Source organism: Vipera berus (assembly GCF_964194415.1).
Source record: "Vipera berus genome assembly, chromosome: W".
In the NCBI taxonomy this organism is placed as follows: domain Eukaryota; kingdom Metazoa; phylum Chordata; class Lepidosauria; order Squamata; family Viperidae; genus Vipera; species Vipera berus.
In genome coordinates this window covers 49,755,468-49,779,436 of record NC_138210.1, presented here as the reverse complement: position 1 = coordinate 49,779,436, position 23,969 = coordinate 49,755,468, and the positions used below count along the sequence as shown (strand labels likewise).

The following is a 23,969-nucleotide window of genomic DNA, read 5'->3' as shown; positions in this document are numbered from 1 at the left end:
ACATGAATATGATGTCTTCTTCACACAGCTTCTTGTAATTTGCAATTTGCATTTTCTCCACTGATGTTCACAGACACTTTTTCTTTCCATATTTGAGGTTCTCTCCCTATAGCTTCTCTTCCTTCTCCTTTTTCTGACCGGGGTCGCCCCCCAGTGCCCGATCAGCACAGTGGAGCAAAAAGACTTTAAGGTAAAGGTAAAGGTTCCCCCGCACATGCGCGCTAGTCGTTTCCAACTCTAGGGGCCGGTGCTCATCTCTGTTTCAAAGCCGAAGAGCCAGCGCTTGTCCGAGGACGTCTCCGTCGTCATGTGGCCGGCATGACTAGACGCCAAAGGCGCACGGAACGCTGTTACCTTCCCACCGTAGTGTTCCCTATTTTTCTACTTGCATTTTTACGTGCTTTCGAACTGCTAGGTTGGCAGAAGCTGGGACAAGTAACAGGCGCTCACTCTGTTACGCGGCACTCGGGATTCGACCCGCCAAACTGCCAATCTTCTGATCGACAAGCTCAGCGTCCTAACCCACTGAGCCGTGACTTTAGAGCTACCTAAATTGTAAAGCTTCTGTATTGGGCTCTAATATTCCAGACAAACTGGAGATGTCAGCAAAGAGACTTTCTCTCTCTCTAATGCCATCTGGTGGTCATTGTTTTGCAGCACAGATAATTTTGCAGCACAGATATGATTACCAAAGTTTAATCCAGGATAAATCCAATTAAAAGGAGTAACAGGTATCATTCCTTACAGATGCTGTGACCAGTTGCTGGATTATCCATAAACTACATAAGCTACAGCTTAAGGTTTCACAATCTGTAGGGCCTCACAAAATTTCAAAATATCAGTTTTCTGATACTGCAAATGAGTTCATTACTTATATTAATAAAAGTGATCCCGATTACTTATTCTGTCAGCATTGTACATGTTATGTGTTATTTTTAAATTTACATTTAAGTGTTGTTTCTAGGATATCCTGCTAACATCTCTCTTTTTGGCACTCACAGTGTGGTTTAGGTTATCTTTTTTGAAACAGGGTTGTGTAAGGTGACTCAGGCCAAGTCTGTGGGACAGCAGGAAACAAAATTAAAGTGTTCTCAGAACGGGCTTCAACCCCTCTTCCCCCCCCCCCGCCCCCGAAAAACTTCTTTTTTCAGCCTTTGTTGAGTTGAAGATACAAACCTGTGAGGGGACAATGTGTAAGCTCATTTCTTTGAAGTCAAAATGAATAAACAAGTTAATTGGTGGGCAAAAGGCAAGCTGAGGTGTGAATTTAGATCTCGCCTATTGTGAGGTTGTGTGCAAACCTCAGAGTCATATCGCCCCCTCTGCTTTACATCTTTTAAACAAGCTGCATCATAGATGAGCTGAGTTTCTTTTTCAGACTTCACAGGGTGCGTATACATGTGTTTCTCTTTCTCCTGCTAAGGTATGTATTTATGGAGAGATATTCATGGGTCCATGTTTAAATCCAGGGTATGTGTGGGGAGGAAGAAGCATGGAAGTAACATTGCAACGAGCAGAATGGTTCATTTATTCTAATTATTTTTTTTGTAAAAGTTTCTATTATTTTTCCCCCCAAACATACAGTAATAATTTCTCAACCAACGTGCTGAGTTTACATTCGCTCATACATATTTAATTCCTAATCCTTTATTCTTTCCTCTAGCCAACGATAAAATAAGTTCCAAGTTTGGTAATATTCCATTTCTTCTTTTTCTTTCACTCTCACAGTCAGTCTGTTCATCTCTGAGCATTCTAGTATTTTTTTAAATTATTTCTTCATCTGATGGTATTCCTTCATTTTTCCAGTGTTGTGCAAATATAATTCTTGCTTCTGTTGTGACATGCAAAATCAAATATAAGCTTTGTTTGTTAGTCTTTTCTGGCATTATACCTAATAAAATAAGTTCAGGTTTAAAATCTACATGTTCTCCCAACGTCTTTTCTAGCCAAGCATGTATCTTTTCCCAATAACTCTTTACTTTGTCACATGTCCACCAAACATGGTAATACGTGCCTGACTTATGTTTACATTTCCAACATCTGTCTGACATGTTTTTAAACATTTTTGCTAATCTTGCTGGTGACAGGTGCCATCTATAGAACATTTTATATAAATTTTCTTTGTAGGAAGTTGACATTGTTAGTTTGTAATTTCTTTCCCATACATTTTGCTATTTTTCTAATTCTATATTATATCCAAAATTTTTCATCCATCTTATCATTGTTTCTTTAACTTGTTCGCTTTCCATTTACAAAGTTAATAGAAAATTATACATTTTCTTAATTAGTTTCTCATCCAAAGTAAACAGTGTCTTATCAAACACAGTTTGTTCCTTGTAAAATCCATACAGTTTAACATCTTTATCATATCCAGCTTGCATCTGTAAATGTGCCCACCTTGATAGATTGATACTCTGATTTTCCATTTTTTGTTTAGATTTTAAATTTCCTTCAGAGTTTAAAATATCTCTATATGTCCAGATTTTTTCAAAGTTCACTAAATTTGGGTGTACAAATGCTTCCATTGTTGACAACCACCCTGGAATTTTCAAATATATTTTACATTTTATTTTTCCCCATGTTGTTAATGCATTTCTTAATGATTTGGGAAATTTTTATGAACTTTAGTTTTCCCGTACCATAAAAAAGTGTGCCATCCCAATTGAAGATCATACCTCCCCAGATATGTTGTTGTTAGCTGTGAAGTCGTGTCCAACCCATCGCGACCCTATGGACAATGTTCCTCCAGGCCTTCCTGTCCTCTACCATCTTCTGGAGACAATTTAAGCTCACGCCTACTGCTTCAGTGACTCCATCCAGCCACCTCATTCTCTGTCATCCCTTTCTTCTTTTTTACCCATGTTAATACAGATGCTTGATAATATAAAATCCACTCCGGTAGACCAAATCCTCCATTTTCCTTGGAACCTTGTAACATTTTCATCTTAATTCTAGCTTTCTTTCCTTGCCAAATAAATTTCAAAATCAGTGAATTTAAGTCTTCAAAGAATTTTTTCTCAAGTTTTATAGGTATGGTTTGAAATAAAAATAAGATTTTTGGTAGTATGTTCATTTTCACTGTAGCAATTCTTCCTAATATTGACAATTGCAAGTTTTTCCATTTTTCCAGATCCAGTTTTATTTGATTCATTAGTTTTATCTAATTATCTTCTTTTATCGTTGAGCATCTTGCTGTTAAATGTATTCCCAGATATTTAACCTTTTTAACTATCTGCAATTCTGTTTTTTCTGACATTTGACACAGATAAAAAATTATAGACCGATATCGACATTGAAAGGGACGCGGTGGCTCAGTGGGTTAGGACGCTGAGCTTGTTGATCAGAAGGTCGCCACTTTGGCGGGTCGAATCCCAAGTGCCGCATAAGAAGGGACTGAAAGTAAGAAAGAGCTTGGCTGGGGCCCTCATTCACTCCCTTTTCGCAGAAAATCAGCTCAACACTCAGGTAGACGTGCGTATGTTACCAAATCTGTCAAAAAGTGCCACTGTTGGGAAACGTGAAAAGACCTAAAGTAGTTTTTTTTATTGCATTAAAGCTGTTAATGAATGAAGTCATACAAGAAAAAAAAAACCTGGACAATTCAGTTTTAAAGAGATAATGCAGCTCCCATTTTTTCACTTATGTCATTTATGATCATGTCTAAGTTGAGACAGGGACGTGATGGCTCAGTGGGTTAGGACGCTGAGCTTGTCGATCAGAAGGTCGACAGTTTGGCGAGTCGAATCCCGAGTGCCGCGTAACAGAGTGAGCGCCTGTTACTCGTCCCAGCTTCTGCCCGCCTAGCAGTTCGAAAGCATGTAAAAATGCAAGTAGAAAAATAGGGACCACTACGGTGGGAAGGTAACAGCATTCCATGCACCTTTGGCGTCTAGTCATGCCGGCCACATGACCACGGAGATGTCCTCGGACAAGCGCTGGCTCTTCAGCTTTGAAACAGAGATGAGCACCGGCCCCTAGAGTCGGAAACGACTAGCACGCATGTGCGGGGGAACCTTTACCTATCGTCACTGAATGTGGATTATAAAATTTTTACTTCAATAATGGCAGAGATTGAAAAGATATTTAACTGAATTTATACACTCAGATCAAAACTGTTTTTTTTGCCAAAGAGACAAATTAAAAACAATTTATGAGTGATAATGGACTTATTAGAATATTATGAACTACATCCAGGGAAACAACTGGCACTAATATTTCTAGATGCCCAAAAGGCATTTGATAATGTTTCCTGGCAATTCATGATTCAGCAATTACAAATAATGGACTTTGGACAGAACTTTATAAACCTGATAAAAAAGAGACAATAGACAAACAGCGAAAGTGATTATGAATGGAGACTATACTGAGAACTTTGAGATAAGAAAAGGCACAAGGCAAGGATGTCCATTATCTCCATTGTTATTTATCTTCACTCTGGAAGTTTTACATAGAAATATTAGACAAGATATAGAAATTAAAGGGCTAGAAATAAAAGGCGAAACATATAAATTACAAGCATTTGCTGATGACTTGGTAGTTACTTTAGAAGAACCTTTGGAGATGATTCCTAAACTACTGGGAAAGATAGAACAATATAGAGAAATAGCAGGACTGAAAACAAGCAGAGAAAAAACCAAATTAATAGTTAAAAACCTCACAGATAAACAAACAAACAAAAAAGTATGGTTCAATTATTCTTATTTTTTGGCTCTAATTGAGATGGGCAGGAACCAGTTTAAGAATCCTAAACAGTTTTAACAAGCATCCATTCTTGGCTGTTGGGCTGAATTCTTTTGCAGGCTTTTTAAGCTGTGTCTTGAGCAATTTGGGGGTGATTTGTTGGCACCCCTGATGTGAAAAACCCTTTTTCATCTGCCAATTTCTGCATATAAAATAGGCCTGCTTTCCTTGCCAGATTGAGACCTGCCAAACTGGTTACTATGTTGGATTAGGAAAGGGGTTCTAGTCCAGCTTCAACCATGGAGACTTAAGCTGGATAATAGGAGTCAATCATTCTGTCTTAGCCCAGCTTACCTCGCAGGACTGTTGTGGAGAAAAATAGGAGGACAAAATCCTAGACATGCCACAATGAGCTCCTGAATAAAAGGCAGAGTGTACCTTAAATTATTAAGTATGTCAAGATCGATTGGTACTCCAAAGCCATCATCATTCATCTTTCTCAAATATTACTCCAAGGCAAAAACAAAAAAAAAGAAAAATTGCACCTAGGAATGGAAAACAAATGAATTTACATTAGCAAGTTCTTACATGCCAACCGTGTTTATGAGCATTAGAATATTTCGTGGATCTCTTCACCTTTAATGGGGAGAAGTTTAATGCCACAATTTTATAGCTGATACTTAAGGTAAACGTAAAGGTTCCCCCGCACATGCGTGCTATTCGTTTCCAACTCTAGGGGCCAGTGCTCATCTCCGTTTCAAAGCCGAAGAACCAGCGCTTGTCCGAGGACGTCTCTGTGGTCATGTGGCTGGCATGACTTGACGCCAAAGGCGCACGGAACGCTGTTACCTTCTCACCGTACTGGTCCCTATTTTTCTACTTGCATTTTTATGTGCTTTCGAACTGCAAGGTTGGCAGAAGCTGGGATGAGTAACAGGCGCTCACTGTGTTAACGTGGCAGTCGGGATTCGACCCACCAAACTGCTGACCTTCTGATCGACAAGCTCAGCATCCTAACCCACTGAGCCACTGCGTCCCTTAGCTGATACTTACTCTTCCCTTAATTGCACTTCTGAGCATGTCTGTTTAGTTTACCCCATACATTGTACATGGGTTTTTTTAAGAGTGAGAGGCAACCCATGTGTGGGTGTGATGGGGTACCCCACAGTTTCATGGACAAAAAAGGCTGTGCAAATAAAATTGTTTTATAAAACTTCTGATATCAATAATACTTTTAAAAGTTTCTTTTTTTAAAAAAAATCAAGGACAATAAAAATGTGGGTCTAGGCTCCTCTGCCAAGGATTTTGCTTTGGCTGCCATTCCAAATGTGGGAGAGAATAGCTTACATGTTCTAGTAGCAGAAAGACTGCTAACCGCAATTTGAAGCTCTACCTTTTTCAACATGTTTAAATGGAGATTGGATCTGTTAGGATTACTGTAATAGAGGATTCTTACACTGAACAGGAGGTTAGACTTTAGGAGCCTCCAAACTTGGCAACTTTAAAACTTGTGGCTTCAACTTCAACTTATAGACTTTAACTCCCAGAATTCCTCAGCCACCCATGCTGGCTGAGGAATTCTGGAAGTTGAAGTCCACAAGTCTTTTTTTTTTTTTTTAAATTTTTTATTAAATTTATTATTTAAAAACATTGGACACAGTACCAGCGAGCTGACAAACCTTTTTGTCTACAATGTTTAAATATATATATATACATGTATATATGTACATCAAAAATACACTTAAATACACTTAGATTACAAATCGGTGAAATACCACAATATTTAAAACAGTGAGCTAGTCTGTAAAACCTAATAGAGACCTTTCTTTTTATCCATCCAAAGATACAATTTGTTCCAAATTCTATAATAGTCTGATTGATCTTTATTCTTTAATTCCAAAGTTAATTTGTCCATTTCAGCGCAATCCCAAATTTTCCTAATAACCTCTTTTTGTCCTGGGATCTCATTCTTTTTCCATTTTTGCGCAAATGATATTCTAGCTGCTGTGATAATATGGATCGTTAAGTATAGCACATCTTTAGGATATTTCTCTTTCGTGATTCCCAACAAGAAAAGTTCTGGACTAAACTCCAGATCTTGTTTCAATATTTCTTTCAGCCAAATCCAAATCATTCTCCAAAATTTTTGTGTTTTACTGCAAGACCACCACGTGTGGAAGTATGTGCCTATCTCTTCAGAACACTTCCAACATTTGGGAGATGCTGTTGTGTACATTTTTGCTAAGCGGGCTGGGGGAAGATGCCATCGGTAAAACATTTTAAATAAATTTTCTTTATACGATGAGGCCAGTGTTATCCTTTTATTCCTATCCCAAATTGTTTGCCAAGTATCTAGGTCGATGTTATGTCCTAAATTGTTAGCCCAGGTCAACATGGGGTCTTTCACTTGCTCTTCAAACAGCTTATATCCCAAAAGTAATTTATAAAAATTCCTTATTTGTTTAGAGTCCGGTCCCAATAATATTTTGTCCAATGCTGTTTCAGAGGTATATATCCCCCATTCATTTTTATCCTTCCTAAATCTCGATTGGATTTGTAAGTAGGCCCACCAATCGAGTTTTATACCTTGTAATTCTAGTTCATTCCTAAGTTTCAATTCCCCCTCCTCATTCAGAATATCCTTGTATGAGATTATGTTACCCAAATCAAACAGATTTGGGTAAACTATCGCTTCAAGGGTGGATAGCCAGACCGGTATTTTGGTGTAATTGTGAGATCTAATTTTTTTCCAAGTATTAAGTAGCGCTTGCCTGATCCGGTGTCTTTGAAAATGCGAGAAAAGACCTTGTTTCTCCGTCCATAGGAAAGCATGCCAGCCATATTGCAAATCGTGACCCTCTAAAGTTAATAGTCTTCTATTTCTCAAGATTACCCATTCTCTAATCCAGCTCAGGGCCGCGGCGTGGTAATATAATTCCCAGTCTGGCAATCCAAAACCCCCATTTTCCTTCGTGTCTTGTAAATATTTCAATTTAATTCTTGGTTTTTTCCCCTGCCAAATAAAATTTAGTGATAATTTATCCAAATTTCGAAAAAATTTAGAGTCGAGTTGAATTGGGATATTCTGAAACAGAAACAGGATTTTAGGCAGAATATTCATCTTAATGACAGCGATTCTTCCCAATAATGAGAGTTTTAGGTTTCCCCATCTTTCCAGATCACCTTTTATTTGGTTCACTACATTATCATAATTATCCTTTTTGAGTGAAGTGCATCTAGCCGTAATGTTAATCCCTAGATATTTTATTTTCTTGACTATTTCTATATCCGTGATTTCGGCCAGATTACCTTTTTGTTTATTGGTCATATTTTTAACAATCATCTTGGTCTTATTTCTATTTATTCGCAGTCCGGCAACCTCACCATATTTAGATAATTCTTCCAATAGCTTTGGTCCCGTCTGACATGGATCCTCCATAATAAAAACCAGATCGTCCGCGAAAGCTTGCAATTTAAAGGTTTCCTTTTTAATGGTTAATCCTTTTATCTTTGGGTCGTTTCTTATAGTTCTCGTTAATACTTCAAGAGTCAATATAAACAGCAACGGTGATAAGGGGCAGCCTTGCCGTGTTCCCTTTTGAATTTGAAACTTGCTAGATGCTTCCCCATTAATAATTATTTTTGCTTCCTGATTGTCATAAATTGCCCTAATTATATTTATAAATTTTTCTCCCATATTCATAAAGCTAAGCTGTTGGCACAAAAAAGACCATTTAACATTGTCAAATGCCTTTTGGGCGTCTAAGAAAAGTAATGCCATCTGTTGTTCGCTATGTAATTCATAGTACTCCAATGTATCTAATATTATTCTAATGTTGTGCTTAGTGTGTCTCTTAGCGAGAAAACCATTTTGATCTGCGTGTATGAAATCATTCAGAAATCGTTTCAATCGTTCCGCTATAATTGATGTAAATATCTTGTAGTCCGAGTTAAGAAGTGATATGGGTCTGTAATTTTGGATTAATGTATGGTCTGTGTTATCTTTCGGAATAAGGGTTATGTTTGCCTCTAGCCAAGATTTAGGCGTCCTTGCGCCTTCTAATACTGCGTTAAATACCTCCACTAGGGGTTGAGCTAGGATATTTTGTAATTCTTTATAAATTTCTGATGGAAGACCGTCGGGTCCCGATGCTTTATTATTCTTTTGTGCATTAATAGCTTTTATCACCTCAGATAGTCGAATTTCCTCGTTTAACATATTTCTGGTATCTTCTGTGACCTTAGGTAGTTTGGCTCTTTGAAAATATTCCTCCATTTTCTCCACACTTGCCTGACTATCTTCTTTGTATAAACGTTCATAAAATTCCTGGGCTATAATTTTTTTTTTTTCCTCCTGGTGGAATATTCTCCCTTCCTCATCTCGTAGTTCGTGAATCCAGTTTTTCCCCTTTTGTTTTCCCAATTTGTATGCGAGCCACCGGCCCGGTTTATTTGCATTTTCAAAAAAATTTTGTTTCGTGTTTCTCAATTGTTGTGCTAATTTCTCTTTGTCTAGAATGTTAAGTTTGTGTTTAATCAGATCCATAGATTGCTTGATATTCTCTTTTTGTGGATCTTGTTGGAGTGTAACTTCTAAGCTCTTATATTCCTCTTCTAATCTTTCCCGTTGTTGTCTTTTCCCCTTATTTTTATATACCATATATGCCCTCGCTACCCCTCTCATCATTGCCTTAGCTGTATCCCAATTGTTTTGTACTGAGGTGTCTATAGCTTTATTTTCCTTAAAGAAAAAACTTAGTTCTCTCTCCATCTTAGATTTGAATTCGTCTTCTTTTAAAATTGCTCTTTGAAGCGTCCATCTGGGTATTTTTTTGGAACCTTTCCAGATAAGTTTAATAGGATTGTGATCTGCCCAAGTACCTGTCGCTATATGTACCTTGTCTATTTCTGAACTAATTTCTTTCGTCATCCATACCATGTCTATTCTAGACCATGAGTTATGTCGGTTGGAGTAATATGTATATTGTCTAGCCTTACGATTTCTTTCCCTCCAGACATCTTGGATATTTAGTTCCTCAGCCAAGTTAAGAAAAGATCTCGGTAGAGTTCTTCTCTTCTTTTTCCTAAGCGTCTTTCCCATATAATCCAAATTTATATCTAGGATAGCATTAAAATCTCCTATTAAACAAATCTCCTCATAATCAATGCTACATATCTTATTGTGAAGTGTTTTGAAAAATTGTTCTTGGTTATGGTTTGGGGCATATATCTCTACCATCATGACCTTCCTGTGATTTATTATAACCTCGACTATCAGTATTCTACCCTCTTTATCGTTATAAATTTGTTTTGCAGTCAATTTTGGGTTTACATATAGTGCCACTCCTCTCTTTTTCTTGTGTCGGTCTAAGGAAACGAATAGGTTCCCTATTCTTGGTTGTACTAACAAATATTTTTGTTGTTCCTTTATATGGACTTCTTGTATTGCCACGATATCCAATTGTTGGTGAATAAGCCTATTAAAAAATTTCCGCCTTTTCACTGGCGAATTCAATCCATTAATATTCACAGACATAATACTACACTCACCTCCCTTCATCTTACTTATTTCTGGTTTTTGTGGATCTCGTGATTCGGGGCTCTCTCTCTTCCTTGTCTCTAGTTCCATGTTTCTCTGTTAACTCACCGGATTTGTTCCTTCTATCCTCTGTAGCTAAGATCTTCCCATCCATTGCCACACGTATTGTATCTCTTTCTCTTACCTCCCTTCCATCTTGATCTTCTAAATCTACTTCCTCTTGGCTATGGAAGTGGCGTTTGTAAAAATCTTCTGCCTTCTCTATCGTGTCCAGTCTATGCCTTCTATCCTGCCACGTAACTAGAATACCCTCTGGAGTTAGCCATCTAAAGTTTACATTTTCTCTTATTAGTTTGGATGTTAAGAATTGATAGCCGCGTCTCAGATCCCTCATCCTTTTAGGTATCTGTTTAAGGATGGTGATTGGTTGGCCCCGAAATTCTAATGGTTCCTCTCTAGATCTATGCAGAAGCTCATCCCGAATTGATTTTTTAACTAACCTTACATGTACTTCTTTTGGGAGGTTGTGCCTTCTCGCATAATTAGTTTGGACCCTGTATGTTTCATCAATTTCCGCTAGCATTTCCTCCTTCCCTACACCGAGTGCCTTTGCCATCAGTTCTGCCATCATGACCAACAGATCTTCCCCTCTTTTTTCTTGAACGTTCTGGAAGCGTAGATAATGAGCAGCCTTTTCTGCTTCCAGAAAAATGACTGTTGTTTCTAATTCCTTATTAGCCTGAAGGAGTGTTTCATTTAAATCATCTACTCTCTTTTCCTCTTTTTCCATTCTAGCTTCCATATCTTGAAGTCTTTGTTCATTTTTGACTAATTGCTGTTGAATCCCTTCAAATTTATCATCTATCGCTTGGATTTTCCCCTTTAATTCACCAGTGTCGTTTCTTATTTGGCCTATTTCTCTCTTCATCTCCTCGTGGTTTTTGGCCATTGCCTCGTGTAGGTTTTGCAAAAGGGCATGTAAATCTTTAAAGGAATTCGAGTTAGATCTTTCCCTTTGCAGCATATCCTCTATAGATTTCTGATTGGAGGGACTTGAGGCCATCCCCTGTCCCTGTGCTGCCGCCTTTTTGCCAGCGCTAGGCTTAGTTGCTCCCGAGATACTTGTCATGTTTCCCCAATTATAACAGCGTTTTATCAATGTATAATACCCTGAGTCTTATATAAACCTTTTAACTCTATGACAAAAGATATATAAAACAGTTACCACCAGATACTTATTACCAACTAAGCAATTTATATAATAGAATTCTATAGTATGAATATAATCAAAGTCACGTTCTTCTTCTTTTTTCCCCCCCCCCCCGTTTCCGGCGCAGAAATTGGCACCTTTTCCGTCTTCCTCTGCTGTCAAAGACCAGTAGGTGTCCCACTAAACAAACCTCCAGTTACTAAATTGCTATATCAAATGGCCGCCCGTGACAAGTAGAGTAGAATTTCAAAAGTTTCAAAAGTTCACAAATTCAAAATTTACCAGGATAGACCAGACTAGACCAAGCTGATCGCTTTCCACGCCCGACAATCCAGAGTTCAGTCTCTAAGGCTCCAAAGCTCAGACTTTGACCTGTTGTAGCTTTTCTCCAGCTAGAATACAGTCATATAGTCTTCGGCTTTCTTTCCCTTGCTGTTTTTGCCAAACGCCTCCCTCAAGACTTCTATCGCCGCTTATTCCCTCTCCGTGAGGCTCCCACTTCGAACCAGTACCTCTTTCACAAGCGCTTCCTATTTAATATTCGGATACACTCTCCGTCAGCTCCGCTCTACCGTTGTCCCGCTGCTTACGTGCTAGCTCCGTCCCTCTGTCAGATCTTCATGTCGGCCATTACTGGCCTCCTTCTCCCCGGTTCGCTCGCATCAGACTTTCTCCGGATCTTCAACACGAACTGCCGCTCATGAAGGTTCTCCGGGCTGCCTGCAACTTCGGATGTCCCTACAGGACCTCCTGAAGCTCCGAAAAGCCCCCGCGAACACTGGGTGAGAGGTTGTGCGTGGAGAGAGCTCCGTTCACACAGCCGCCCGCTCTGACAGTTGGCTCCGCCCCCGAAGTCCACAAGTCTTAAGGTTGCCAGGTTTGGAGATCCCTGGATTAAATCAATATTTCTCAACCTCAACAATTTTGGAACCTGTAGACTTCACTTCCCAGAATTCCTCAGCTAGCATCCTGTCTAAGGAATTCTGGGAACTGAAGTCCAGACGTTTCAAAGTTGCTGAGGTTGAGAAAAATGATCTCCAAGATTCCCCTTGAATCCTTACATTCTGTGATGCTTTGATTGGCTGAGTAGCTGAGATCTCTTTTGAAGGAAAATCGGAGTGTATCAAGCCTCCCGTTATTGCCTCCCGTTGATAGGGCGCGCAACTTAGGCGTCCTCCTGGATGCACGACTCGACTTACAACATCATATAGGAGTCGTGGCCAGGGGGGCATTTGCCCAGGTTCGCCTGGTGCGCCAGTTGCGCCCCTATCTGGACCTAGATGCCTTACGTATGGTCACTCATGCACTTGTTACCTCCCATATAGATTACTGCAACGCTCTCTACATGGGGCTGCCCTTGAAGACCACCCGGAGGCTTCAGCTGGTGCAGAATGCGGCCGCGCGGGTTGTGATGGGAGCATCCCGATATTCCCATATTACACCCCTCCTGCGTGGGCTGCATTGGTTGCCGGTTGTCCTTTGGGTGAGGTTCAAGGTGCTGGTTCTTACCTATAAAGCCCTACATGACTTAGGTCCGGGATATTTACAGGACCCTCTGCTGCCAGGAACGACTTCCCATCGCCCAGTGCGCTCACACAGAGAGGGTCTCCTCAGGGTGCCATTGGCCAGACAATGTCGGCTGGCGACCCCCAGGGGGAGGGCCTTCTCTGTTGGGGCGCCTGCCCTCTGGAATCAGCTCCCCCGAGAACTTCGGATGGCCCCGAATCTCCAGTCCTTTCGTCGCGACCTAAAGACATACCTTTTCCAACTGGCCGACCTGGACTGACGATGGGGTTTTTAATATTGTTCTATTTTTATTGGTTTTAGTAAATAATCAATGGGGCTTTGTAAATTTAATCTTTTTTAATATTTGTATTTACTGTTTTTATTGTTGTTTTATTGTTGTTAGCCGCCCTGAGTCCTTCGGGAGATAGGGCGGCATATAAGTCCCATAATTAAATTAAATTAAATTAAATGTCCTTAGTTCAGCGGGTCCTCTCATTTACAACCTTGATATTCAATTTTTCTCTCACGAGGAACATTCTTAAGTAATATGTTTGGTTTAAAAAAAGTCAAGGAGGGAGACCTGGAAGAGTTTACAGATGTTCTTAAGCTCCCATACAGAAGCTTCTGCTTCCAAATGTGCAAAATTCAGATTTAAAACTGGTTGATGTGGCTGGTTTGAAAAGTGGTTGCGAGGAAGCAACTGCATGCTGGCTGGAGAATTCTGGGAGTTGAAGTCCACCTCTCTTAAAGCTGGTGAGATTGAGAAGTTCACTGATCTAAACTGAACTTGGAGGCTTTGTTCTGGCTGCATTTGGTTGAACTTAAATGCTTTAGACTAGAGGTTCCCAATCTTGGCTACTTTAAGATGAATGGACTTCAAGTCCCAGAATTCCCCAGCCAGCCAGGTCTTAAAAGTGGCTAAGATTGGGAATCCCTGCTTTAGATGCCTAGTAATTATTAAGAATTTCTATGACCCTTTTGAAAGCAGAAAAGGGACGCGGTGGCTCAGTGGGTTAGGATGCTGAGCTTGTCGATCAGATGGTCGGCAGTTTGGCGGGTCGAATCCCGAGTGCTGCGTAACAGAGTGAGCGCCTGTTACTCGTCCCAGCTTCTGCCAACCTAGCAGTTCGAAAGCACGTAAAAAATGCAAGTGGAAAAATAGGGACCACTCCGGTGGGAAGGTAACAGTGTCCCGTGCACCTTTGGCATCTAGTCACCTCTCTTAAAGCTGGTGAGATTGAGAAGTTCACTGATCTAAACTGAACTTGGAGGCTTTGTTCTGGCTGCATTTGGTTGAACTTAAATGCTTTAGACTAGAGGTTCCCAATCTTGGCTACTTTAAGATGAATGGACTTCAAGTCCCAGAATTCCCCAGCCAGCCAGGTCTTAAAAGTGGCTAAGATTGGGAATCCCTGCTTTAGATGCCTAGTAATTATTAAGAATTTCTATGACCCTTTTGAAAGCAGAAAAGGGACGCGGTGGCTCAGTGGGTTAGGATGCTGAGCTTGTCGATCAGATGGTCGGCAGTTTGGCGGGTCGAATCCCGAGTGCTGCGTAACAGAGTGAGCGCCTGTTACTCGTCCCAGCTTCTGCCAACCTAGCAGTTCGAAAGCACGTAAAAAATGCAAGTGGAAAAATAGGGACCACTCCGGTGGGAAGGTAACAGTGTCCCGTGCACCTTTGGCATCTAGTCATGCCGGCCACATGACCACGGAGACGTCCTCAGACAAGCGCTGGCTCTTCGGCTTTGAAACGGAGATGAGCACTGGCCCCTAGAGTCAGAAACGACTAGCACGCATGTGCGGGGGAAACTTTACCTTTACCTTTTACCTTTGAAAGCAGTAGGCATATCTATCTCGTGCATCGGGAGGGGGAGGGGACTTAAACTAATTATATGTCTTTTTCATGCAGTGTTACAGCTGATGAATGCTGCTCCACTTTGAGATCTCATTTTTCATGCAGCTTCTGGAATTCATAGTCTGGGGTTTTTTTCCCTGTGTAGGATCAACCATGCCGAGCGCCAAGCCCATCTCTGCTGCCTTCACCCTAGGGCTTCCTTTCCTCCTTCTTTTCTTGACTGGCGTCTCTCCCTTTTGCCACGTCAGGACAGCCGATGAATGCGACGAGGAAAAAGACTTTGTGCCTGGCTACAGCTTGGCTGGAGAAGGCCTGGACATCACCACGCTGGAGAAGAAGGAGGCCAAGGTGTTGGATCTGAATCAGTGGCAGAAAGCTGATGGCACCTGCACCCTATGCCGTAACCCTCTTCTGCAGGACAGGCCTCTTCAGAGACTTCCCTTGGTGGCCGTTGACTGGACAGCCAAAGCGAAGTGTCAGAGGAAGGTCCACACCTCCCTACAAAGCTCTGGCATTAATGTGCTTCACGCAGCAGCATCTGACGTGAAGAACGACTGGAAAGCCGGACTTGATGTGCAGCCAAATCCCGGGCTTCAGGTCCAGATGAGTCTGGCTGGAGCTCACTCCAAGATGGCGGACTTCACCATGCAGAAGAGCAACCAAGACAAGTACAGTTTTGCAAGTCACGAGGTCTCCTGCTCTCATTACAGGTGAAGAAGGCCTGGGTGAGGTGTAATACAGTAGCTGAGAACTCCTACTGGGCTTTACTATAATCATCCATTTGTGTTGATGTTTTGAGGGCATCTTATGAGGAAATGGGCAAGTACAGATTTCTTGCCTGACAGGTAACAGGTAGTCCTCAACTTACGACTAAAATTTCTGTTGCTAAGCGAGACAGTTGCTAAGTGAGTTTTGCCCCCTTTGAAAACCTATCCTGCCACAGTTGGTAAGTGAATCCCTGCAGTTGTTAAATTAGTAACATGGCTGTTAAGTGAATCTGGCTTCCCCATTGACTTTGCTTGTCAGAAGGTCGCAAAAGATGAACACATGAACCCGGGACACTGCAACCGTCATAAATATGAACCAGTTGCCAAGTGACCAAACTTTGATCACGGGACCACGGGAATGCTGCAACAGTCGTAAGTGTGAAAAATGGTCATAAGTCACTTGTGTGGACTTCAGCTCCCAGAATTCCCCAGCAGGCTGTGTTGGCTGAGGAATTCTGGAAGTTGAAGTCCGCACATGTTGAAGTTGCCAAATGTGAGAAACAGTGCCTTAATCTAACCAGCAGCTCTGAAATTCCTATCCAACTATTAACCAGGCTTGATTCAGCTAGATGTTTTCACCTGCTAAGGCCTGGATGGTAATTAGTATTAACAACATAATTAGCCTTACCAATAGTCCTGGCACCAGATGGAAATGAGTCATTATTTCCATCAGAAGTGGAAAACTGAGTCAACAGTATTTCTCTCTCTCCCGACTGCAGCGTTCCATTGTAGTTGTTGTTGTTGTTGTTGTTAGTTGCGAAGTCGTGTCCGACCCATCGCGACCCTATGGACAATGTTCCTCCAGGCCTTCCTGTCCTCTACCATCTTCTGGAGTCCATCTAGGCTCACACCTACTGCTTCAGTGACTCCATCCAGCCACCTCATTCTCTGTCGTCCCCTTCTTCTATTGCCCTCAATCTTTCCCAGCATTAGGCTCTTCTCCAGTGAGTCCTTCCTTCTCTTTAGGTGGCCAAAGTATTTGAGTTTTAGCTTCAGGATCTGGCCTTCTAAAGAGCAGTCAGGGTTGATCTCCTCTAGGACTGACCGGTTTGATCGCCTTGCAGTCCAAGGGACTCGCAGGAGTCTTCTCCAGCACCATAGTTCAAAGGCCTCAATTCTTTGGCGCTCAGCCTTTCTGATGGTCCAACTTTCACTGCCATACATTGCAACTGGGAAGACCATAGCCTTGACTATACGCACTTTTGTTGACAGGGTGATGTCTCTGCTTTTTAGTGTGCTGTCTAGATTTGCCATGGCTTTCCTCCCGAGGAGCAAGCGTCTTTTAATTTCTTGACTACAGTCCCCATCTGCAGTGATCTTGGAGCCCAGGAAAATAAAATCTGTCACTACCTCCATTTCTTCCCCATCTATTTGCCAGGAGTTGAGAGGGCCGGATGCCATGATCTTGGTTTTCTTAATGTTTAGTTTCAACCCAAGTTTTGCACTCTCCTTCTTCACTTGCAACAAGAGGCTCTTTAGTTCTTCTTCACTTTCTGCCATTAGAGTGGTATCATCTGCATATCTTAGGTTGTTGATGTTTCTTCCGGCAATCTTAATTCCAACTTTTGATTCATCTAGCCCTGCCTTTCTCATGATGTGCTCTGCATATAAGTTAAATAGGCAAGGCGACAGTATACAGCCTTGCCGGACTCCTTTCCCAATTTTGAACCAATCAGTGGTTCCGTGTCCAGTTCTCACTGTTGCTTCTTGGCCCGCATATAGATTTCTCAAGAGACAAATAAGATGGTCTGGTATGCCCATCTCTTTAAGGACTTGCCAGAGTTTGTTATGATCCACACAATCAAAGGCTTTAGCATAGTCAATGAAGCAGAAGTAGATGTTTTTCTGGAACTCTCTAGCTTTCTCCATGATCCAGCGTATGTTAGCAATTTGATCTCTAGTTCCTCTGCCTCTTCGAAATCCTGCCTGTACTTCTGGTAGTTCTCGATCCACATACTGCTGGAGTCTAGCTTGTAGAATTTTAAGCATAACTTTACTAGCATGAGAAATGAGTGCAATGGTGCGATAGTTTGAACATTCTTTGGCACTGCCTTTCTTTGGAATTGGAATGTAAACTGATCTTTTCCAATCCTGTGGCCACTGTTGAGTTTTCCAAATTTGCTGGCAAATTGAGTGTAGCACTTTTACTGCATCGTCTTTTAAGATTTTGAATAGCTCAGCTGGAATACTGTCACCTCCACTAGCTTTGTTGTTGCTCAGCTTTTCTAAGGCCCACTTCACTTCACATTCTAGGATGTCTGGCTCGAGGTCAGTGACCACCTCATTGTGATTATCAGGGACGTTAAGCTCATTCTTGTATAGTTCTTCTGTGTAATTTTGCCACCTCTTCTTAATCTCTTCTGCCTCTGTTAGGTCCCTGCCATTTTGGTCCTTTATCATGCCCATTTTTGCATGAAACGTTCCTTTCATCTGTCCAATTTTCTTGAAAAGATCTCTGGTCCTCCCTATTCTATTGTTTTCTTCTATTTCTTTGCATTGTTCATTTAAGAAGGCATTCTTATCTCTTCTAGCTATTCTTTGGAATTCTGCATTTAATTGGGCGTATCTTTCTTTTTCTCCCTTGCCTTTCGCTTCCCTCCTTTCCTCAGCTATTTGCAAAGCTTCCTCAGACAGCCATTTTGCTTTCTTGCATTTCTTTTTCTTTGGGATGGTTTTGGTTGCTACCTGTTGTACAATGTTGCGAACCTCTGTCCATAGTTCTTCAGGCACTCTGTCTATCAGATCTAATTCCTTAAATCTATTTGTCACCTCTACTGTATATTCAACAGGGATATGATTTAATTCATACCTGACTGGCCTAGCGCTTTTCCCTACTTTCTTTAATTTAAGCCTAAACTTTGCAACAAGAAGCTCATGGTCTGAGCCACAGTCAGCTCCTGGTCTTGTTTTTACTGACTGTATAGAGCTTCTCCATCTTTGGCTGCAGAGCATATAGTCAATCTGATTTCTGTGTTGACCGTCTGGTGATGTCCATGTGTAAAGCCGTCTCTTGGGTTGTTGGAAAAGAGTGTTTGCTATGACCATTGTATTCTCTTGACAAAATTCTATCAGCCTGTGCCCTGCTTCATTTTGTACTCCAAGGCCAAACTTGCCTGTTATTCCCGTTATCTTTTGGCTTCCTACTTTAGCATTCCAATCCCCCATGATGATAAGGACATCATTTTTGGGTGTTAGTTCTATAAGGTGCTGTAGGGCTTCATAGAACCGGTCAATTTCATCCTCTTCAGCACTGGTGGTTGGGGCATAGACTTGGACTACTGTGATATTGAATGGTTTGCCTTGGATTCGAACTGAGATCATTCTGTCATTTTGAGGATTGTATCCCAGTACTGCTTTTCCTATTTTTTTATTGACTATGAAGGCTACTCCATTTCTTCTGAGGGATTCTTGCCCGCAGTAGTATACCTGATGGTCATCTGAATTAAATTCACCCATTCCTGTCCATTTTAGTTCGCTGATACCTAAGATGTCGATGTTTAGTCTTGTCATCTCTTGTTTGACCACGTCCAGCTTTCCTTGATTCATGGATCTTACATTCCAGGTTCCTATGGAGAAAAAATCTTTACAGCATCGGACTTTCCTTTCACCACCAGACATATCCACAGCTGAGCGTCCTTTCGGCTTTGGCCCAGTCGCTTCATTCTTTCTGGCGCTACTAGTACTAGTCCTCTGCTCTTCCCCAGTAGCATATTGGACGCCTTCCGACCTGAGGGGCTCATCTTCCAGCGTCATATCGTTTTGCCTTTTAGTACTGTCCATAGGGTTTTCATGGCAAAGATACTGGAGTGGTTTGCCATTTCCTTCTCCAGTGGATCACGTTTTGTCAGAACTCTCTGCTATGACCTTTCCGTCTTGGGTGGCCCTGCACGGCATAGCTCATAGCTTCATTGAATTACGCAAGCCCCTTCGCCACGACAAGGCAGTAATCCATGAAGGGGTCCATTGTAGTACTGGCTTCCATTTATTTATTGAAAAAATAATTATGCTGCTTTTCCTACGACCACAACTGAGCCCAAAATTTATGTTGCCAAGTGAGAAATTTCTTAAGTGAATTTTGCCCCATTTTACGACTTGTCTTGCGACAGTTGTTAAGTGGATCGTCGCAGTTGTTAAATTAGTAATACGGTTGTTAAGTGAATCTGGCTTCCCCATTGACTTTGCTTGTCAGAAGGTCACAAAAAGAGATCACATGATCCCGGGACACTGCAACCATCATAAATGTGAGTTGGTTGTCAAGCATCCAAATGTCAATCACGTAACCATGGGGATGCTGCAATGGCCATAAGAAGGGCTTTTTTTATCATAGAACGCTCAGAACGGAGTTCCGGCACCTTTTTTGGATGGAACCTTGTAGGGTAGGCAAGGCGGGTTGTATGACATGTGTGAGTTCCGGCACCTTTTTCTTTTACAAAAAAAGCACTGGCCATAAGTACCGTTGTAACTTTGAACCATCACTAAACAACCTGTTGTAAGTCAAGGACAACCTATACACCTTCAGTACAAAAGGTATAAAGACTAAAAGAGAAAGCGGGGCAAAGGGAAAAGTAAGCATTGATTCAAATACGTCCAAAGGTTGAGTCATGATCACCGGACTTATTTTCTTGTTAGTTTGAGACATTTCGCTGCTCATCTAAGCAGCTACATCAGTCAGAACAAGTCAGTTAGACATAGAATTGTTGGAATGTACCCAACCCCTCCTCCATCAACCTTAGGGCTTTCATCCCCAAAGTGCACTGCAATATGTCGATGAAGATTGTCAATCATCCAGGTAAAGTTGTCTGAAGTCATAGCACCTGGACTTATTTTCTTGTTAGTATGCCTAACTAACTTGTTCTCGCTCAGTGATGGCGAGCCTTTTAGAGACCGAGGGCCCAAACTGCAACCCAAAACCCACTTATGTATTGTCGGGTGCCAGGTGGGCATGGCCCATTGGGTGGGCGTGGCTGCAGTGGTAACGCCAGACTGGGTGGGACTAAAAAGTTCAATCAATCAATTCCAACTTTGCGAGATCTTTTTTTCCCCGCGAGAAGTTGAAATGGATTGATTGATTGAACCTTTTTTTTTTGCACATGGCGGCAGAGGCCTAAAGCGAAAAGGTTTTATGAAACCCAGCTGAAGGCCTAGGACTGGGGTGACAGCACACGTGCTCACAGACAGGGCTTTCTGTGCCAACTGTGGCACGCGTGCCATAGGTTTGCCACCACAGTTCTAGCTGATGAAGCTGCTTGGATGATCAGCGAAATGTCTCAAACTAACAAGAAAATAAATCCAGGTGCCATGACCCAACCTTCAGACAATTTTACCTGGATGAACACTGAACTTGGCTCAGATAGGTTTCTTGATGGATCTTGCTTGCGATTCATTGGAATTCAGATCTCCTGGTAGCATGTGGCCCTGGTATTTGTATATGATATGTGCTTATATTTAAAGGGGTACAAGTCCTATTTTTGTGAGGCTGGGGCAGCTGAGAGAGAGGAACTGGCTCAAAGCCACTCATTGAATTTCCATTGTTGAAGGTGAATCAGAATATGGGTCTTCCTGCTCCTGGTTCAACACCTTCTCCACCATACTATCCGTTCTGGGCCAAGTTGCCCACTAGTTCTAATTCTACCAAACCAAAATAAAACCCCAGAAGAGATTGATCATGTGAAGGTATCCACCCCAGATAATATAGCTGGCATCATTCTAAGTGATCAATAGCTGAATAATATATGATGATGTATAAACAGAAGATACAAGGGACGCGGTGGCTCAGTGGGTTAGGATGCTGAGCTTTTCGATCAGAAGGTTGGCAGTTTGGCGGGTCGAATCCCGAGTGCCGCGTAATAGAGTGAGCACCTGTTACTCGTCCCAGCTTCTGCCAACCTAGCAGTTCGAAAGCACGTAAAAATGCAAGTAGAAAAATAGGGACCACTACGGTGGGAAGGTAACAGCGTTCCATGTGCCTTTGGCATCTAGTCATGCCGGCCACATGACCACAGAGACGTCCTCGGACAAGTGCTGGCTCTTCGGCTTTGAAACGGAGATGAGCACTGGCCCCTAGAGTCAGAAACGACTAGCATGCATGTGTGGGGGAACCTTAACTTTACCTTTAAACAGAAGATATTTATCTGTGCAAAACCAATATATGGATTTGAAAGGGGCAAGATGTGGAGGTCTCATGTATTAAGGACTTACAAATTCATGGAGTACATATCCTTCTCTGATTGTTAGAAAAAATCACTAGGAATAAAGCCACCTAGTTTAATTTAACTCTTGATAACAGCTATGGGGAGCATCTAACTCAGTGGTTCTCAATCTAAGCAACTTTAAGATGTCTGGCTGGGGAATTCTGGGATTTGACATCCAGACCTCTTAAAGTTGCCTAGTTGAGAAACACTGATCTAATTAGTCACCAATTCTGTGAGGTTGCTACCCTTTGATCCCAAATGACTCCTTTATGATTTGATCAGAAGGTCCGCTAGTTCTGTCATCCTATCTGTGTGGTCTTCTGCTTCTTTTGTAGCTTCCGTGTCAGCCAATACATTCCCACCAGCCATTTCAGGCACGCTCTTCGCAGTCTCCCTGCCAAGTACCGACCTGACTCCCGTCTAGAATATCGCCAGCTCATTGGCATCTATGGGACCCACTTCATCAGTCATCTGGAATTGGGGGGCCGCGTGAGGGACGTAACAGCCTTGCGGGTTTGCCAGACAGTGTTGGATGGTGTGTCTGTTGACGAAGTTAAAGACTGTTTAAGCCTCGAGGCCTCGGCCAACATTGGGGGTGGCAAAGGGAGCCTCAGCGCAGCCTCCAACACATGTGAAGAGCTGAAGAAGAAGAAGAATTTCAAAGGGAATTTCCGCAACACCTACAATGAGAGACACACTGAGGTGGTGGGAGGGGAACAAAACACTGACTTGCTTTTTTCCAATGAACACAACCCTGAAGGCTATAAGCAGTGGTTGGAAAGCCTCAAATCTATGCCTGCACTCCTTTCTTACTCCTTGAAGCCCATCCATAGTTTGCTGCCTAAGGGTGACCCAAAGCGGGACAGTTTGCAGCAGGCGGTGAGCGAGTACATCAGAGAAAGGGCCCTTTGGAGGAACTGCAGCCAGCCTTGTCCTCTTGGTTCCCAACGCAGCCTCCGAGATCCCTGCTCCTGCACCTGTCCCACTGACGGCACCACTAACACCATGTGCTGTTCCCGGGAGCGAGGCCAAAGCAAACTAACGGTGACGATTCGACGTGCCTTTGGTCTCTGGGGAGATCATACCACAAGTACGGATGCTTACGTCAAGGTATTCTTCCATGGCGTTCAGAGCCGGACATCCACTGTGTGGAATAATGACAACCCGGTATGGATGACCCACTTGGATCTGGGGAAGGTGCAGATGCTGGGAGAAGCCAGCAGTCTTCTAATACAAGTCTGGGATGAAGACAACCGTTACGATGATGATCTTCTAGGCACGTGTAACCGAACTCCCAGGTCTGGGAAACCTCAGACCCAGGTGTGTTACTTTGATCATGGACGCCTTGAATTTCAGTATCATTTGGAATGTGGCCCCTTTTTAGGGGGGCCCTACTGCTTGGATTATGTCCCTCAGCAGCCACACAGGCTTGCTATGTTACAACGTGAAGCAAAGTGAAACCCACGATAGAAACAGGCGGGGTAAAAGACTACAGGTAGTCCTCCACTTATGACCACTAACTGAGCCCGGTTGTTAAGTGAGTTTTGCTCCAATTGTGACCCCCTTTTTTGGTCACAATTATTAAATGGTTCAGTGAATCATGGGGTCATTAAGCGAATCTGGCTCCCCCCACTTCCCCTCCGGACTTTGCTTGTCAGAAGCCGGCTGGGAAAGTTACAAATGACTCCAAGACGCTGCAACTGTCGTAAATACGTGCCAGTTGCCAGGTGCCCAGATTTAGATCATGTGACTATGTGGATGCTAAAATGGTCATATGTGTGAAAAATGGTCATAAGTCATTTTTTCAGTGCCATTGTAATTTTGGTCACTAAACAAATGGTTATAAGTCGAGGACTACCTGAATTCATGCTACAGCTTATTTTGAAAGCATGCCCTGGATTTCTTCTTATAAGTTCTTGTTTAATGTACTGAAGATCAGTACTTCTCAATCTTATACCAACTTTAAGACATGTGGGACTTCAGTTCCCTAGGCTGGCTGAGGAATTCTGGGAATTGAAGTCCACACATCTTGAAGTTGCCAAGGTGGAGGTTCACTACTGTAGATCTAATAGAAAAGCTAAAACAGGGAACACAAAATAGAACAGGCTGCTTAGGTACCAAGGAAAACTAATCCTAGATGCAATGTAGAATGCTTTTTTACATATAGAAATGGAAATCATTTTTGTTGTGGCCTCAATCAAATCAGCCTGCAATATTAG

General features: G+C 42.1%; 1 protein-coding gene across 1 annotated transcript in view; it reads left to right on the top strand.

The window, feature by feature from the left end:
* LOC308676278 (perforin-1-like) overlaps window positions 1-23,208 on the top strand; it is a gene marked incomplete at both ends in the record, with an annotated part of 30,147 nt that extends 6,939 nt beyond the window's left edge. Inside the window, 2 exons of the mRNA XM_081342091.1 lie at window positions 14,938-15,502; window positions 22,086-23,208. Of these exons, the coding sequence (XP_081198217.1) occupies window positions 14,938-15,502; window positions 22,086-23,208 (1,688 nt within the window). The remainder of the gene's footprint in view (window positions 1-14,937; window positions 15,503-22,085) is intronic.
* Between the last annotated feature and the right edge of the window lie 761 nt (window positions 23,209-23,969).